Raw genomic sequence first — 18,919 nt, 5'->3', positions numbered from 1 at the left:
AGATGCAGGCTAAGCCGCAAATGCGCGCCAAGCCGCCAAATGCGCGCTAAGCCTGACCTCCAAGTTGACTCCTCGCATTGAGCAAGCTGCTCCAGTTCTTCAACCATCTTCTAGGCCTCCTACTGTGTAATTCTATAAAAAAAAATACACTACAAAACACTGTAAATTAGATAACTTTAGCATTTATTGGACATAAACTCATAAGAAGCTAAATTCATAATGTTCTAACACAAAAGAAGCAATAAAAGAGAGAAAAATTATATTATTGCTATGTGATTTAAATATTTAAATTATGTAAGCATATCAATTATCAATTGCTCAGCTAGGATTTTCAAGCGTTAAAGAGAAAGAGAAGGGATTTGAGCTTCCATTTTACTGTCTCTATGTGAGGGATATTTCTCTCACCATAGACATTATTTCACAAATCCCAACAGTGGAAATGTGCCAAAATAAGTTCCAAAACTGGTGTTCAAATTTCATGACGATCCAACCGTTAACAAGTCGAGATCGTAGTTTATTAGGACATGTTTAGGTGTATATGGGAAAAAGAGAGCTCCGTGCGACAAACATTTCTCTCACCATAGACATTATTTCGCAAATGTCGATGGTGAGGATGTGCAAAAATGAGTTCCAAACCTGGTGTTTGAATTTTATGATGATCCAATAGTTAACGAATCCGAGATGATAGTTTTACTGAGACATGTTTCAGTATATGCGAGAAAAAGAGAGAGTTTTAATTTGGAAAAGGGAGAAGGAAAAACGAATTTGAAAGAAAAGAGAGCATAGGGACGTGTCGTAAATGTAAAAATTGACCTAATATGTCTCTAATTATATCCAGGGCATTTTCAACCTATTATTTACTCTCGTTTTTTTTGTGTTATTATTTTATAAAAATAAACTTTATTTTACTCCCCATCAAATGAATGAATAAAACATTTTTTTTATTTTCTAAGAACATATATTTATTTTATTTACCTTAAAATCATTAATTAATATTATTTCTCCTTGTTTATTTAATTAAAAAAACTCATTACTTTCCTAAAATTTTATTTATTTTAAATAATTTTTTTATTTTATGAAAAATGAGATATTACGCATTATATATTGCAGCACTGAAGTGGTCCAAGCATAAAGTAGTTCAAGTCCTTTCTTTTAGGTTTCTAAAAAAAATAGTTACTTAGGTTAAGTATTTATATAACTCTTATCATTAGTTAGCTAGTTTAGTAAACAACTAAAATGAATTTTTTTTTGTCTTTGATAAGTAGTATTTGAACCCTATAGAAGGAAAAAACACTTTTATTTTAAGTAAGACTCCAAATTTTATTTTTTTTACTTTTATTAATTTAAAAAAACTCACTTCAAAATTAGTTTTAGGCTTAAAAATATGTTAGATTGGACCTAGTTACCACTTAATATGTTAATTATAACGTGCCTTTAATTCTGTATTATATGAGAAATGTTAGTAAAATATTTTTTAACACACTATACATTTTTTTTTTTGAAAGGGACTCTATACATAGTTAAAATCTATTGTAAGTGAATAAATGATGCGTGAGACCATTATAAGAAGTGAAGAACATATGATTTGTTGGTTTTACCTTAATTTCAACTAATTGTAAAGAGTATTGAAGAGAGTGTGTTAGAAAAGTTATTACTATAGCATTCCTTATCAAAGTATGCGGTTGCATTTAATTATTAGAACACTGAGAAGAATTTCATATATATTACGCAATCCAGAGATTATACTAGCTAGCCAACTTGAACAGAAATCTTTTCTACAATATGTTCAAAAGCAATATATATATGTTACACAATCCCGGCTAAAATGAGAAACTAAAAGTAAACAAGAATCTAACTAGAGACTTATCAAACTGCAGCTCTCTTGTTTTGTACATTATTTGCACAAGTTACGTTTGAGGTGTAAAATGAAAAGGCCTACACAGTGAGAAATTATTACATGGTTTGTGATCATGTGATCCTAACTATATAATCTCTTCTACATAGTTTACATGATACATAGAGATTAGTCGAAACCACACTATACTGAACCATGTAATAATTTCTCCAACACAGACTCAATTTATGCTCGTGGAAGTACCACACTTGAATCAAAGTATTCATTGTTGTAAGGATGCAGGGAAATTTTGGTTGCATTATTATAACTAGATGAAGTGGATACTGATGCTGATGCTGAAAAAATTGGGCTTGAACCAGCCAACTGCAACATGTTTTCAATTTCTTTAACCACATAATTCATTGTAGGCCTGTCAAAACTTGACTCTTCAACACACTGCATTGCAATGTCCACAAACTTCTCAAAACCGCTCAGTGCTGTCCCCAGATCAATGGTTGGATCAAGAATTTCCTCAAGACCATAGAAGCCTTTTGTCTTGTCGATAGCACCCTTTACCACTTTCACAATATATTTCCCTCGCTCTATTGGCCTTCTTGCAGTTATCAGCTCCAACAATAGCACTCCAAAGCTATAAACATCACTTTTCTCAGTCAACTGTTGAGTCATATAATACTCTGGGTCCAAGTAGCCCTACATCAAAAACAAAAATCCATTGTCATCACTTGATTCTGATAAGATCAAAATAATTATTGAATATAAGATGCTACTGCAGACACATGTGGGATGTTAAATGTTAATATGGAAACCGAATATTAATTGTGTTCCCCTTTAAAAAGTTTAGATGAGAATATACGAACCATTGTTCCTTTGACTTGTGTGGTAATATAACCTTTTGCACCTTCACCCAAAGGCTTGGAGAGACCAAAATCAGATACTTTAGCAATCAAGCGCTCATCCAGTAAAATGTTAGTGGATTTGATGTCCCTGTGTATGATTGGAGGATTTGCTAGTTCATGCAGATAATCCAGCCCCCTCGCAGCACCAAGGGCTATTTTTAGCCTTCTAATCCAGTCCAATCTAATTCCAGACTTCCCTACACAGACCATAATAATCATATGTGTTATTTGGCACTTCAATGAAAAAAGAGAGGTTAATAATACCTTAAATATTTTTAAAACAAAAATTTTAATAATAGACTTTTTATAATACAGTATGTTATTAGTCTATTCTTTTCAAAAAAAGCCAATTCAAACTATAAATCTATAATAGTGTATGGGATTTTTAAAAAATAAACCGGTAATAATGTGTTTATTAGTAAAAATTTATGATTGCATTTTTCTAAATGATTCACAACAAGTTCCATTTCTAAAGAAACGAGAGATAGAATAAGAGACGATTCTCTAAAATTCTTTCTGCATATTTCTCAATGTGCCGACTATTCATGGAATGTTAGAAGCATGTTTGTTTCAGTATATTCTTTTTTTGTAAACAATTACTTTTTTAAAGCTCTTTCAAAACATTATTCAAAGAAAAATGATTATTTATCTAAAAGAAATTAATGTAAACGCACATTAATGAAGTTAAATTGTGAATAAACTTGTACCTGAAAGAGTATCCTTCAAAGTACCATTTGCAACATACTCATATATCAGCATTTGTTCTCCTTGGTCAAAGCAGAAACCGACCAGGCTAACAAGATTTTTATGGTGGACCCTTGATAGAAGTTCAATCTCAGTTTTGAACTCCAGCCCTCCTTGCATAGATTCCTTTTGAGCTCGCTTTACTGCAATTAGTTGTCCGTTGGGAAGAGTTCCCCGATAAACCTGCCAACAAATTCTTTAAAACACTTCCTAAATGTCTATTAAATGCTTAAGTAGCGTTATAGGCTTATAGCTATAAACATTCAGACAAAAGGTCTCATTTTCTCTTCCTGAAAGAGTAACATAACTATGTGGTGGTATTGATGATAAATACATGATGCAGGAAAATAAGGTTTTCTTCACTACTTATAACACTGATTGAATGTGTCATCTAGGTTGGGAATGGATCTATTTATGTTATAATTTCAGGATCTTGTGAAAATTTTATCACTATCTCTCTCTTTATTAATATTTACATGACAAGGTCTTGTGAAATTTTTCCATGAGAAGATTCACTCCCCATATTGGTTATAGTGTTATAGTTCTTTCTTAAAATTTAGCATTTCCATTAATTAACATGAAGCTTCCAAGTTTCAATACATTATCCACAAAATATTTTGAAGGAAAAGTTTTCGTTCTAAAAGAGAACCGGTAAATTAAAAAGTAAAAAGAAAAGAGAACACATAAGGCATAATTGATCATATAGTCTTTTTACATCAGGCATATTATTAAGGAATAGTCTAAATACATAAGTGTTTTCATGCATAAGTTCTGATACGACCTACTAAACTACAATCAGATGCTGCAAACTGTGGAGGTGTGAATAGATGTGATTGCAGGCAATATATTTGACTATTGCTTAACTATTATAGAGAAATGAAGTAAACAAGAGGCATTCAATACCTTCCCATAACCGCCAGATCCTATATTATTGACTTGTGAAAAGTTTTTGGTGCAGTTCTGTATCTCTTCAAAACTGAAGCGCCTAGCTCCTTTCAACTGTGGGATGCTACTATTGCTGTCATGCGGATCCCATTGTTCTGCGTTTTATGAAATCAAACATTTAAACAAACTCAACTCCACAAGGATTGCTACAAAGCAAGAGCTAAGTATACAGTTATCATACCAAAAGGATTGTTATTCCCAGTTGATTTTTTGGTCTTTTTCTTCCGGCTGATAGCGTACACACATGCAAGGAGTACTAACACCAACAGGGCAGCACCACCACCACCAGCTCCAGCTATGATGCCAGTATTTGAAGATTTTCTATTTGATGTCACAGGACCTTCTAATAATAAATGGCAAGAAATTAAAGTAGTCTTGAAATGGAGCACATACTATACTTAATTTCATTACTATGTAGAAACACATTTACCTGAATTATCCACATAGTTTTCATACTCGTCAGCAATAAAATAATAAGGTCCAAACATTGGAGGAGGCTTGTATGTTTGGTTGCTGAGAAGAAAGCCTATATCAGAAATCCCTGTTCGATTGAAACGATCTTGGCCTAATGGAAATATTTTTAAAGTCAATTCAAGGTACTGATATATATTCTTCCTTGGATTGCTTAAAGAAATTGAATCCACAGGTTTCTTATGAAGTTGAAAAGACTCCATCAGAGAAGACTCCAGAGTTACAAAGATTGTCTTGTTTTCCAAGTCTGAGAAAGAAGGAGCTCTGAGAACTAAAGTTCCTTCATATGGGTATGCACATTTGCACTCGGGGCTTAATGTCTGATCTAAGCTGCAGGGAACAGGCACACAGTTATCTGGTGGCGTTGAATACGAGTCATTGGATTTTGTAATGGAGCAATAAGTTTGTGGAACTCCTGTCTCTTGGCAAATTGGATTATTCACAAGTCTGCACATAAACATCTATGTCAAAATCAACCTTGTAAAGAAAGACAAGAAGGAAATATTGAAACTTATAAAAAGAAAATTTCTTTCTTCCTGTAGAAGTAATGAAAGCATCTATTATAATAATCATTATAGTTATGGCTTACATTATCTCCACTTTAGAGACATCAATTTGTGGATCAAAATCTTCAATGAAATTAATCTGCAAATCAAGGAGATCCAGGTTGTTGCTGATGGAGGTGCCAATATCTAAAGTGCCATTTAGCTGGTTGTTTTTCAGCACCCTATGCATTACATTAAAAATTTAGCTTGTATATCATTATGAAAAAAGATGACAGGAATAATTACTTTCTAGTACTATATTCAAACTTTGAGCATTAACTCTTATCACTTATCACATGACAAAAGAATATAGGTTGGCACTCACACTGTCTGCAACTGTTGCAGGCTGAACAAAGAAACAGGAATACGACCTTGAAGTTTTGTATTCTCCATCATTCTGCCTTACAAAAGAAAAGTATGAGAATTAATTAAGGTGTTGAAATTAGAAACCTGTGTGAGAAAGTGAAAGCTGATAGATGAAAGAGTAGATAATGAAAGACATACATTGTCGTCAGAGCGGGAAGAGTTGGCAACCACGGTGGAAAGTATGATTGATCAAAACTGTTATTGCTCATATCTCTAATTTAATTAAGAAAGTTAGTCATTGTTACAAAAATTATATTAAGTTTGAATTACAATTTAAAAAATGTTATATAGAAAATAAAAGTATCTTAGATAAATGATTTACAGGTAACTGAGGGAATTCATTCCAGTAAGGTTTGGGGGGGAACCAGACAGGCGGTTATTGGATAGGAACCTGACAGACATGAAATTAAAATCTCCATCAATGTAGTTAAAATTGATCAATATAGATATTAAAAACATGCCTAAAATAATAGAAATTTTTTTTGGTACATTAGTTCTTTACTTACAATTCCCTAACACTTGTAAGATTGTTGATGTTCAGAGGCACAGGTCCACTTAAAACGTTATCATCAAAGCGCCTGCAGCCACAAAATATTTCAAGACAAAAAGAAACTAATTCTATTTACTAGTTTAAAGTTTGAGATATGGATACTTACACCACCTCCAGAGTCTTGACAAGGCCAAGTGTAGATGGAATGCTGCCAGTAAATCGGTTGGATTCAAAAAGCCTGCCAAAAAGATATTATTGTGAATTTAAAATCATCATTTTCATAATCTTGACCCTGCCCTCCCTAGCCTTCTTGTCTTTACTTAAATCCTGCCACTGTCTCTTTTTCCCTTCATTGTTCGAATAAAGGCAGCTACAGTTTGTCAACTTAATTGAAACAAGTGAGAAATATATTAGTTAGCCTTTTAAAACCAAAGAAAGAATTCAAGTAACAGACCAATAGATCGATGGCCTTAATTATGCATTTGGATGAGCATTTGCAAACTTAATTTTTAATGATGTTGATTTTGGAAGTAGATTTGAAGTCAACTAATTTATATTTGGAAAGTTTTATTTCAAAAGTTTATAGCAAAACTATGTGTCTGTTTATTTAAAATTCCAAACCAAGTTTACACAATTTCCTATGCATGAGACCAGTTAAAAGCTTGATTTCCCATTGAAGGTAGTCTAATGGAGTTTCTAACTTGAAACCGATCAGGCCTTAATATGATGTAGTGACAAGGTAAAATCCTTTTGAATATCTTGGTAAATTTTACAATGGCAGTGTATATATAAACTAAACCCGTTTTGCAAAACCACACTTCCCCCAAACCACTAGTTCTCTATCTGTGGTAATGGTATGACATGTGCCTTTTGTTGTGACAAGAGCTTTACACCCATGTAAACAAATTCCAGAAAATATCGGGATGGATCTTACACATGTATGAGAGACATTTCTGGGCTAAAAAGTTGAGAAGGAATGTTTCCAGAAAGCTTATTCTTCCCAAAATGGCTGTAAAAAATGGAACATATCAGATGGATTTTTGATAGATATTAAGAAAATTACTGTGAAGAGAAAAAATAAATAAATAACGTGATCTTTTGCAAAAGGTATTTCACATACAAGTGCTTTGTATGGTGCATCATATCAAGACCAGGAGTAGTTCCATTAGATATGGGGATGGGTCCTTCAAGCTGATTTTCGGCTAAGTCTAGCCAATAAACATTTGAGAGATTACCAATGGCAGCTGGAATCGGCCCAGTGAAACCATTAGAATTTAAAGATCTGCAATTGAAATCAACTTAATTTGTTATCTTACAACATATCAGTAGCATTAAGAATATAGGGACTGCAAAAACATATGAATATATGATACTCAAAACGTAGTCCAAATGGGAAGTACAAAAGGACTTGATTAAGCAAAATGAAGAGGCCTTGTGTGTGTGTGTGTGCGTGTATCTTCTAAAGTAAGGCTGAAAACCCTTACAGGAAGACAAGCCGTTCTAGATTTCCAATTGTAACTGGGATAGGACCAGTGAAACCACAATTAATAACAAGTCTGGAAAATAAAGTAATAAAGTGCACTGTTAGTTAGAGTTGTTTGTTCAAAAACTAAAACTTAATCACAATTGAGTTATGATCTTAAAAGTTCTTAACATTCAATACTGCCTTACAAATTTCTCAGTTTTCTCAAGTTTCCAATGTCATTTGGAAGTGGTCCAGTTAATTTCTTATTGTAAGACAGATCCCTGAAAAGGAAAAAATCAATAACAAATCACAGAGTCATCCACCTTATGAAAAACGGTTGTATACTCAAATCAGGGATGTTGTAAATGAAAATGAAATGAAGACTTCATGCAATACTATAGATAGTGGCCAAACATAATTAGTTTTCAGGGTGCTTAGTGCTCAACACTATTTTGATATATATTCCACAAGTTCAGCAGACAAATTAAGATATTTGATCATTGACAAGCACCAAAGTAGAAAACTTACAAAATCAGCAGTTCAGATAGTGATCCAATATCTGAAGTAAGCTGGCCTGACAAATCCATGCTTGCTAATGATCTGAAATACTAGCAACCAAGTTAATCTCAAAGAAGATAATTCAGGAGAAGGTAGCAATTTTGGAAGAAATTAAAACTTTAAAGTACATGGAGGTAATTCGTGAATTGGTACACTCAATTCCATCCCAACCAGCACCACAAGGATCTGTACCATCCCAATTAGGTGGTGTGTTCTGCCATTCATTCACTAGAGCCAGCAGAGCAGCAGCTGCATCAGAAATTAAAAAGCCAATCAAATACATAATGAATCTTCATACAAAAATTGTTACAGAAGCTAAGAGTGAATGTATTCAATTTTTTTCCCAACTGAAAAAACAAGTTGAATATTTCTGATTTGAATATAAATATGTACACCAAAAATGCCTTTTGGATGATGAGAAAAAAAATTGATTAAAACTGAACTTACAATCCTGAGGTGATGTCTTTGTGAATACAATCAACAAATGAGTGAAAAAGAGTAGTATCAATACTATAACTCTTTCACCCATGATCAACTTAAAGGAGTACACAAAATTTCACTACTCATACAGCTGCCTAATGCTGAATAAAAGGATCCTTTTGTTGAAAGCATTCAGTGCCAATCTAGTGAATCAAGTCACCACTTCATTACATCAATGGAGAAATAGTCAACAACCTTATACTTATTCCTTTTACCTAGTCTTGGTCTCATTTAGTATAAAATTACATGGATAAACATCTTGAGTAGAACTGTTACATGGTTTAATACAATTTTAAACAACCAATAACAGACAATGGTGGCACATTCCTGCATCATTTGAGTAAATGACCAACATTATTAACAAGATACAAAGTCAACAACACATCATATAAGATTATAATGCCATGTTCACGAAATCTCTTCGATGAAGCAAAAAGGTTTTGAATTATGGCAATAAGGCATAATAAAATAGTTAAGTATGTCCACTAATGTAAATTTGACTTCACAAGGTTTTGAATGTTTCTGCGCCAACCTAACTCTCTCACTGTCTTAATCTTGCAGACAATGTTATATGTCATTATCAGGCCACAACATGGAGCGAAGATATCTACTTGCCACATAGAAAAGCTATAACACAACGAAAAGGATACTAAATTAAACCACAACATTGACTTAAACTTTTATAAACGTGAAGATAAATAAACTAAACTAAATTTAAAAAGAAACCATGAGAAACCTAAATAAAAAATTGGGGAAAGACATTTGATTTGTTCTTTGTATTGACTGAAAGGTGACTTGCAACAAACCATAAACCATAAAAAAATATTCTAAATTATGATTATTTAGAATAAAAATAGTTGCATTAATTAGTCATGTAAGTGGAGGCAGAACTCTATTATTTCCATTAACTTTGATATGAGAGCAACTGAGTCTTTCTTCTACCAATACACTTTGATATTTGGATAAATTAGGAAAACAAAATAAGAAATAAAATGAACTGAAAACAAGAGAACTTCACTTATGTGCGTAAGTTAATTTTAACTTTTTTTATATAGAAAAACTCAATTCATTTTATCTCTTTTATTTCTTTTTCATAAGAGTGTTTGGGGGGAGAAGTTTATATAAACAAGAGACTACATATATCTTCTACTGTTCCACGACTATAGACATAACCTTCTGGAGAAAGGATTCACCAAAAACCTTCAAGGATTTGTGCCTTCAACTCTACTTATCATGATATTCAAGAAGCAAGCTTAACTAAATTTTAAGTAAATATATCCAGTTGTCTAACGAAATCCAGTCGAATTGCTCTAGTTAATATGTATATATATCAAGACCATGGTTATTATCGTTTTCTGAAAGTATCAAAGTTCTCAAGCTCAAATGAATTTTGACAACGAAGTAATAATAAAGTGAATATAAAATGGGTAACAGTGAATAATTCAATGTAAATATCATTTCCCCAAATGATACATTTTACTGTTCAAGAAACCGATTTCTCACATATTAATTACCCAGAAATTGATTTCTTAACTGTTTTATTTTTATTTTTTTTCTTTTATTTGTTTTTAAATTGTTTTTGTATTTTTTGTGTGTTATTAATTGTCTAAATTAAAAATAATATTGTTTTGCATATGTTGTTGTTAATTTTTTTTTTGTATATTTTGTTTTATCATTTATTAAAGAGTTGAAATCCTTTTGTATTTTTATTTTATTTTATTATTAAAATACATAATTGAAATAAAAATAAACATATTTAACCAACAAGTTGAATTGAACTAAAATATTTAAATTGTAAAATAGATATAAAATTACAAACAATAAAACAAAATAATTAAATTTGAAACAATACAACAAAGCTTTTTAAATACAAACAATATGACAAACTTAACATTGTTGGCTTGAGCCTACACGGTGGGGACATTTGTTTTTTGAATGACCTGAGATGCGACACATGAAATATTGTTTTGGTTTACTCAATTCTCGGATATCAATTTCGATGTGTATACGAGAGGAGACATGATGACCTTTAGAATTTCTTTTCTTCTCTTAGTCAGTGCAAATTCTTGACTCATGACGCGGTAACCAATATGCTATGTTGTGTAATTCTCTAAACAATCATTTGTATACGTTGGAGACACTTTCCAATGTATACATAGGATGTATGTATTCCATATACTCATGGTGAGCATGCTTACAAGCAGTAACAACAAGAGAACAAGACATGTGCACTTTTTGGAATTTTTCACATTCACACCACTTTTGATCCAGCTTGATCATGAAATTTTCAGCGGGTCAAATTTCTATCGGGTTAATTATCTCTTGGACTAAGAATTATGTGTCGCATCGATTGAACTCAAGAACAATGTGAAAGTTTGTCTTTCTTTGTGCGTCTTTCATAGTTTTGTTTAGTACTTGTGTATAAACTTGGTCGAATGTAATCATTGCTACGATTTCTCTCCCTTTTTGGTTGAACAATGCATTACACCTTGTGTAGGTTGATTTTACAAGTGCACTTATTGACAGATTTCTTGTTAATTTTGTACCAAATTAATTGACTCAGCAAGATTGGTCGTTATGTGTCCCCATTGTCGGCCACCATCATATGCAAGAGTCTACTTTTCTCACGGAATCTTCTTTAGCCAATTAATTTCTCGATCACCAATTGCTTCCTCCTTCATATTGTTATAGTAGTGATTGAACATGGACTTTGTCCTTGCATATGTTGAGTAATTATAAACATACAATTTCAATATTATGAATAATACAAAATTAAGTGATATTTAATATGAAGAGAAAAAAGTTTGGCACTCACCCATATTGATAATTAGTTTTCTGAGGTCATTGTTCTTCTACCTCCTCATGTAATTCTATGCAATGTATCAAATGCAAAACACATGCATAGAATTCTGGGTCGCTCACCCACTATCATGTCTAGGGTAGACACTTTTTATTGATTCGTGTCTATCTGAAATCAAACATAAACCATCTTGTGGGGTGACATGCCTTTTTAAATTTTTGAGGAAGAAGAGTCATGCTTTCGCTATTTCACCCTTAACAACGACAAAGGCTATTGGAAGATTTCATAGTTGACATCTTGTGCAACTGCCACAAGGAGGGTTCCCTTGTACTTACCGTACAACCATGTTCCATAAACCTGAACCACGTGTTTGCAATATTAAAACCTATCAATACATAGTCTGAAACTCCAAAAAAGATGATAAAATTTCATGAAACCCTATATTGTTTAACCTTCTTGTGGTGGCATTGGCAATGTTTACTTCTCCATGACCATAGCAAGAATAAATTGTTGCATAGCTTGCAACAATCTCAGTAAATCGTGGAATGGTCTTTTTCAATTGTCATAGATATTTTCAATGACCTTTTGCTTTGCTAACCATGCTTTCTTGTACGTGATAATGTATCCTTTAGTGCTTTTGACATGTGCCATCAAGGTTGACACTAAAATTGATGGATCCTTTTCAATCAACATATGAATGCTTTTACTAATTAGCAGATAAGACAACTTCACATGATCTTGTGAGATTGCTAGATTTGAACATGTATATAGTTAACAGAGCTTTCTTATTTCTCACTTCTTGCAAGGATGTATGTTGTCTTACACCTCTCAGCACAACCATTGACATCTCAAATGATAATTAGCTTTGTTGAGTTTGATAGTTGTGTCTTGTAGTTAGCTCATTTGCTCACATGATACTATTACAAAGAATGTTATATTTTTTCTTTTGTTTGAAAATGCATCCCTTCAAAGAAACTCCACACCGGATGTTGGATTTCTTCGCGATCTAACGTATAACCATATTAGAATCTTCAAAATTAGATTCAAGGTCAACATTATGCATGTGTGGTGGCATATAGTATGGTGGTACAATTGTTATTGGAGAAACATGTTGAGTTTCTTCCTCATGATTTTCCTGGAGTTGATTGCGTAGAATTTCATTTTTGTCCTCATTAAAAGAATCGAGTTGTTGGTTATGTAAGACAAGCTCTGATGTAAACTCAAGCTCATTTGCTTAGGTTGATGAGCTAGGCTATGCTGAAGGAGTACTCCAATATGAGTGAGGTTGATTCTCAGTAACACCAAATGTTTGTGAATCTAACAAATTGATAAAAAATGATGCAGACAAAAATTGAGTAAAACAAAATGTGTTTGGTTCAAATAAATTTTCCACCTCCAATGTCTTTTAAAAATAACTTTATTTCTTGTAGACCAAATATTCCATACAATGAAGCGTCATCTTATTTTCCACCACATGTTTGAAATTTTCCCATGTAGGTCATGTGGTATTTGACAAAATTGATCTTTGGCAGATGCGAAAAATACCGTAAAAATGTCCAATAATTTAAACCTAGAATTTTCAGTGTAGCACAATGACAATGAAATTTCACGTTTCGCTGAATTTGCCTATTTCTTTTTCATAATACAACAGTCAACAAGAGGTCTAATCGAAAAAGTCCATAGTCTAATCAAGAATAAAAAAAAATACAGCAAGAGGGAATTCTGATTTTTCTCTATTTATGTCTTTTTTTGTTGTTGTACAGTTTCTATACTTATGTCTTATACTTTTTTATATTTTATTTTTTTTTCAGCTCATTTATTATGAAGGAGTAAGGCTCGGTTTGGATGGGCAGCAAAGTAAATGACAGATGAGCCCTGGATTGGAAGGAAAAGATAAAAAAAAAATTACCACCTTCCAACGTTTGGAAGTTTTTAAAAAAGTAATTATATATATAGAAAAGCTAATTAATTAAGTACAACCTGCGGACAGCAAGCAACAACACGCCCAGGCCTTCATATTAACTACGGAAAATTATGTTAGGTACGAAAACTAATTCGTCCAAATATTCATTGTAAAAATTTCATATGATTCATATATTGAGGTTGTTAATTGAGAAGGAAGATGAATACACTAATTTCTTCTTATAAAAGCATCTAGTTAAATCGATTGAATTAAACATGTGAGTATTATAAACTTTTTGATATTATATTTAAATTTTAAGAATGAGGTTCGAATTGACTTGGTGACTTAATTAACAAAAACCAAGCAGAAGGATAAATATAAGTGTTAATTGTAAAAATTGTACTTATTTTTTAAAAATGATATATTATTATAAAAGAGTAATTTTTATTAAATGACTCTATTAATAAATAAATATTTAAAAATGAGACATAAAATTTATTTTTAATTTAAGTTATTTTTCATCAAACAAACAATTTCATAATTTTTAATTTATTAGAGAATTATTTAATATTTAATACATATAGTGACCATGATTTCAATAAAAATATTCATAGATAATTTTAATTATCATAAAATGGTTTGATAGTAATTCTAACCACAACCAAAAATAAAGATTGAAAGAAGTAAAGAGTTTAGAAATATGCAATAAAATAAAATAAAAGCATGAATTTATTAAAAGTGAGAATGAATATATATAAGATGACCTTTTGAACGAGTAGGTAATTTTGATACGTGGCATTGTTGGTGTTTAAAGAATTAAGTGACAATGATTTAATCCATCGAAAATTGATCATCAAAAGTCTTATTAGTAAACTTCTAACACTAACACGGTTGAATTCTATGATTTCTAAACATATGCAACATTATTACTAAATACACATCTAATGTTACTTGATGACTTCATATAACTTCTTTCATAACTGTTTCAACTGATATTTCAAAATTCAAAACAGTTTTGTTCACGAGCGCTTTTAAGTTACACATGTGTTTTAATATAGTCATTGAAAACATCAATTTTTATCAAAATGAATTCTTTCAATGATGAATATAACTTCCTGGATTTTACCCCAAATGTTGATTATCCTTTAAGGTAATCTTCATTTTCTTTTAAGACAAGTTCATCTAAATTATATAAGTTTTATAACTTAAATAAATTTTACATGAAAAAGTAACAATAGCTCGGTGTGGTGAAATAAGTTTAAGCCATGAAGTAGGTTGGTGTTATTAGCAATGCTTACTAATGATTGTCCAACATAGAATTGTCAATTGGGAGGTAGCAAAATAGAGAATCACGCAGAAATATTGTCAAAATTGGTTTTGATTTGGTCACGATAAAGATTTGATAGATCATTAGTTGAACCGATAGATAAGATTAGTGATTGATCCTATTTGTTCTAGTATGTATTAAAAAAATTTAAAAATATATAATTAACATAATTGTTGAAGTTATGAAACTTTAGCAAATGATATTCTCATATCTGACGGGAAAATGCAAACATAGACAAACAGAAACAGTTAATCCATAAATATTCTCAACAGATTCACAAGCATAAGTATAACTAATTTGCAATTCTCTCTAGCTTGGGTAGGTATATACGGTGCCTATGAAGCACGGACACTCCATCTCTTTGTCGTGTTCGGTGTCCGACACGTGTCCGTGTCAGTGTCTGACACCGACACGACACCCGTACTATGTTCTATATTTTGGACATTACAGGTGTCCACGTGTCCGTGTTCGTGTCGTGTCAGTGTTAATAGTTCATAGTACGGTACATGACCTTAGAAAAAATTGACATAGTGGGAAAGTTCAGTACTTACGTGAGGCAAGGTGCAGGGTTCGAAACCCATTTTAGGGTTTTTTGGGTTTTGGCAATTTTCTAAAGGTGCAACCATTTTAGGCTAGGTGACATCTATAATGGGACTTGAAAGTGACGTGAAGTCACAGAAACTTTAGAATTGACAAAAAAATTAAAATTTTGAATAATATGACTGATTCTCACACGATTCAATTTGAGCAAATACACCAATTTTTACCGGTTTGATGAAGTGACACAAGTCGCATTGCATGACCTTATGAAATACTGGATTCGGCCCGACTATGAGTTCAGCTTTCGGATCAACCAGTTGGATTGGTCGGTTTGACCCGATTTTAATAACACTATCACAAAGTGCAAGCGCAACACATAACAACTTTTGGGATTTTTCTTTTATTTTCAATTTAATAAAAATAATATATATTATCTGATGTGGTAGGATAAAAATTTATTTATTTATAAGTATAAAACAATTTTCCACTAATAATATATAATCACTAACCTCTTTTTGTTAAAACTTTATTTCACTTCATCACAGCTCTATTTTATAATAACATTTTTGAAATAAACTTGTAAAATAAGTTAATGAACTTAAAACGTATTTTAATAAATTTAAATTTTCAAATAAATTAATAAATATAGAATTTTAAAAAATAATAATATTTAATATAATAATATATTATGTATATTACTTAAATAGTTTAACTTCAAAATTTTCTTAAATAATTTTAAACCTACTTTTTCCTTTATTTTCTTGCTTTTTTAGCCCCATCAAATACTAAATATAAACATACTTTCTAACAAAACTTTAATATGACACATTTTCTGCATCCTACCTGTTGTTTCTAATATTTTAAGATATTTCCTCTCTTTTTTGTTTATTTTTTAATTTAGTTTGGCCAAATGAATTGAAAAGGGAGCCGGTTAAGTTATATGATGGACTAAGGGTCTGTTTGGGGTGATTATGAGTTTGTGTTTTCAAGTTGTGGAATTGTATTCTGACGTTGAATTTGGCGATCAACAAGACCTGTTTCCACGTTCCAACACTTTCTCATAATGGTTGCAACAAACATGTTGGTAAATGAATTGAAGAGAAAGAGAGAAAATTTCTGAATCCTCTAATGGAGGAGTCACAAAAGCATCTCCAAAGAAACAAATGGTTCGACTTCGACATGGAGCTTCCCTCGCCATTCCAGTTGGAGCAAGCAGTGTGCAGCCACGGCCTCTTCATGATGCCGCCCAACCACTGGGACCCACTCTCCAAAACCCTAATTCGCCCACTCCGTTCTTCTCCCTCCTCCTTCCTCGTTTCACTTTCCCAGCACTCCCAATCCCTCGCCGTTAGGGTTCACGCCACCCACGCCCTCTCTCCCCAACAACAAAACCACATCATGGTACCCAACTTTCAATGTAACCGCTAACCGCTACTTTTGCTTCGCGCGTTTTCATTCTTTCGCTTCTTCCGCTGTTGCTGTTTTTAGGCTCAGGTTTCGCGAATGCTGCGTTTCTCCGAAGCGGAAGAGAAGGCTGTGAGGGAATTCAGAAGCCTGCACGTGGTTGATCATCCAAATAGAAGCTTCTCTGGAAGGGTGTTTCGCTCTCCCACGTTGTTCGAGGACATGGTCAAGTGCATACTCCTCTGTAATTGCCAGTGAGTACTGTCCACTACGTGTTTGTCATAATGTCACATTGTAGGGGAAAAAAAAACCCTTTTTCTCGACCTTTGTTTGGTGGGGTGTTTTTGTTCTTTGTTTTCCTTTTTAAAGTGCAAAATGGGTTGACGGACGTTGAGCATGGCTCAGGCGCTTTGTTTTCCCTTTTTCTGTTGCTCACATTGTGGAAACAAAACTTTTCCAGGTGGCCGAGGACGTTGAGCATGGCTCAGGCTCTTTGTGAGCTTCAGTTGGAACTGCAAAAAGGGTCGCCTTGTACCATTGCTGTGTCGGGGAATTCAAAAGGTGAGAGTGAGGGATTCATCCCCAAAACACCAGCTTCTAAAGAGACCAGGAGAAACAAGGTTTCAACAAAGGGTATGTTTTGTAAGAAGAAATTAGAATTGGATGGAAATTTGCAAATTGACCACGTGGTTGCTTCAAGTTCAACCGCAACAACCTTGCTTACAACAGATAATGGTGATTCGGAAGAGCTACGATCACATGATTCATGTCATGAATTCTCTAATGGAAATGAGTATTTTAGTCGTACTGGAAATTTTCCATCCCCAAGTGAGCTAGCAAACCTTGATGAGAGTTTTCTGGCAAAGCGATGCGGACTTGGGTATAGAGCAGGTTATATAATAGAGCTAGCGCGAGCCATTGTTGAAGGCAAAATTCAATTAGGACAGCTTGAAGAGCTCTCGAAAGATGCATGCTTATCCAACTATAAACAACTTGATGATCAGCTGAAGCAAATTAGGGGATATGGCCCATTTACTCGTGCCAATGTTCTTATGTGCTTGGGATATTACCATGTCATTCCAACGGATTCTGAAACTGTTAGACACTTAAAACAGGTGATGTCTACTTGCTTTTCATGTTTCATTATGTCTATGCTGATTCCAAAACTATTGGATATTTAAAGCAATAAGTGATGCTGCTGTCTTGGGCTTCCTCTTTCATTTTGTCTATATTATAAATGCCCTTGATGTGTATGAGACGTGTTAATGCAGGTTCATTCCAGATATACAACCTCTAAAACAATTGAGAGAGAGCTTGAAGAGATTTATGGAAAGTATGAGCCCTATCAGTTCCTAGCATTCTGGTAAAATCAATATAGCCTAATCTTCAGCTTCATTTTTGTTGTTGGTGTGTAAATTTCCTTACTCAAGTTCTTTTGACCAGGTCTGAGATATGGGACTTCTACGAAACAAGGTTTGGGAAGTTGAACGAAATGCATTCTTCTGACTATAAACTTATAACTGCTTGTAATATGAGAAGCACTACAAACAAGAGGAAGAGACCATCGCGGAAATGCCAATGCTAAAGTCCTACTCCAGAAATCCACTCTTCATCTTTACTTTTTGTTGAGTTTGTATGTATATCTACTTGAACAAGGCATTGGGGGTCTATCGTAGAAGTAATTTATTGTTTCACGTTGTAAATTTTTGTTATATTCTCTTACCTATTAATAATTTTTGTTTTTGAAAAAGCCCTGAAATTTCTCTTTACCTGTTAGGAATTTACATCTAAAAGAAGTGATTGCTTATAAACATCAATTAGCATTTCCCCTACTTTACAAATTTGACTTTTGTTTGATGACATCAAAAGGGGCTTGCAGGAATAAAGCTCTGATTTGGTAGAGAATGCACTAGGAATATGACAAAAACTAGGCAAGGTTTTTAGGTTTACAAAGGTAACGTGTTTTGGTTGTGTATTCAGTGTGCACCCCTCTAATACAGTTGGGACACATTTGTGTTGTGTATATTGTTCAACAGACCCTCATTTTCATGAGGGTTATTTTTGAAAATTAAAATTAACAAACATACAACGGAGTGAGAGAGCAAAAGCTCGAATGGGAATAGCAAAGCC

At 32.9% G+C, this 18,919-nt stretch overlaps 2 protein-coding genes across 3 annotated transcripts; one reads left to right on the top strand and one right to left on the bottom strand.

Moving 5' to 3' along the window:
• Positions 1 to 1,720: 1,720 nt before the first annotated feature.
• Positions 1,721 to 9,085, bottom strand: LOC114425841 (probable leucine-rich repeat receptor-like protein kinase At5g49770). 2 transcript variants are annotated; one of them, XM_028392804.1, is made up of 19 exons: positions 8,783 to 9,085; positions 8,464 to 8,584; positions 8,306 to 8,377; positions 7,984 to 8,058; positions 7,797 to 7,868; positions 7,433 to 7,594; positions 7,247 to 7,321; positions 6,479 to 6,550; positions 6,329 to 6,400; positions 6,145 to 6,213; positions 5,961 to 6,035; positions 5,782 to 5,853; positions 5,501 to 5,638; positions 4,871 to 5,358; positions 4,622 to 4,783; positions 4,399 to 4,535; positions 3,459 to 3,678; positions 2,713 to 2,948; positions 1,721 to 2,545 (listed from the first exon to the last, which is right to left on the bottom strand). In XM_028392804.1, exons 1-19 carry the CDS (start codon positions 8,862 to 8,864, stop codon positions 2,081 to 2,083), a joined length of 2,865 nt encoding a protein of 954 aa, XP_028248605.1. In that variant the 5' UTR covers positions 8,865 to 9,085; the 3' UTR covers positions 1,721 to 2,080. The 2 variants fall into 2 exon arrangements, with proteins under 2 accessions (XP_028248605.1, XP_028248606.1); XM_028392805.1 differs by having other exon boundaries at positions 4,622 to 4,780.
• Positions 9,086 to 16,345: 7,260 nt separating this feature from the next.
• LOC114425602 lies at positions 16,346 to 18,626 on the top strand. The gene is made up of 5 exons (XM_028392540.1): positions 16,346 to 16,786; positions 16,874 to 17,043; positions 17,250 to 17,904; positions 18,061 to 18,152; positions 18,233 to 18,626. Exons 1-5 carry the CDS (start codon positions 16,514 to 16,516, stop codon positions 18,372 to 18,374), a joined length of 1,332 nt encoding a protein of 443 aa, XP_028248341.1. The 5' UTR covers positions 16,346 to 16,513; the 3' UTR covers positions 18,375 to 18,626.
• The last annotated feature ends 293 nt before the right edge of the window (positions 18,627 to 18,919 follow it).

The sequence above is a fragment of the Glycine soja genome, chromosome 9 (assembly GCF_004193775.1).
Source record: "Glycine soja cultivar W05 chromosome 9, ASM419377v2, whole genome shotgun sequence".
NCBI lineage: Eukaryota > Viridiplantae > Streptophyta > Magnoliopsida > Fabales > Fabaceae > Glycine > Glycine soja.
The sequence above is the reverse complement of the archived record's forward strand: the minus strand, read 5'-3'. Positions and strand labels throughout refer to the sequence as shown.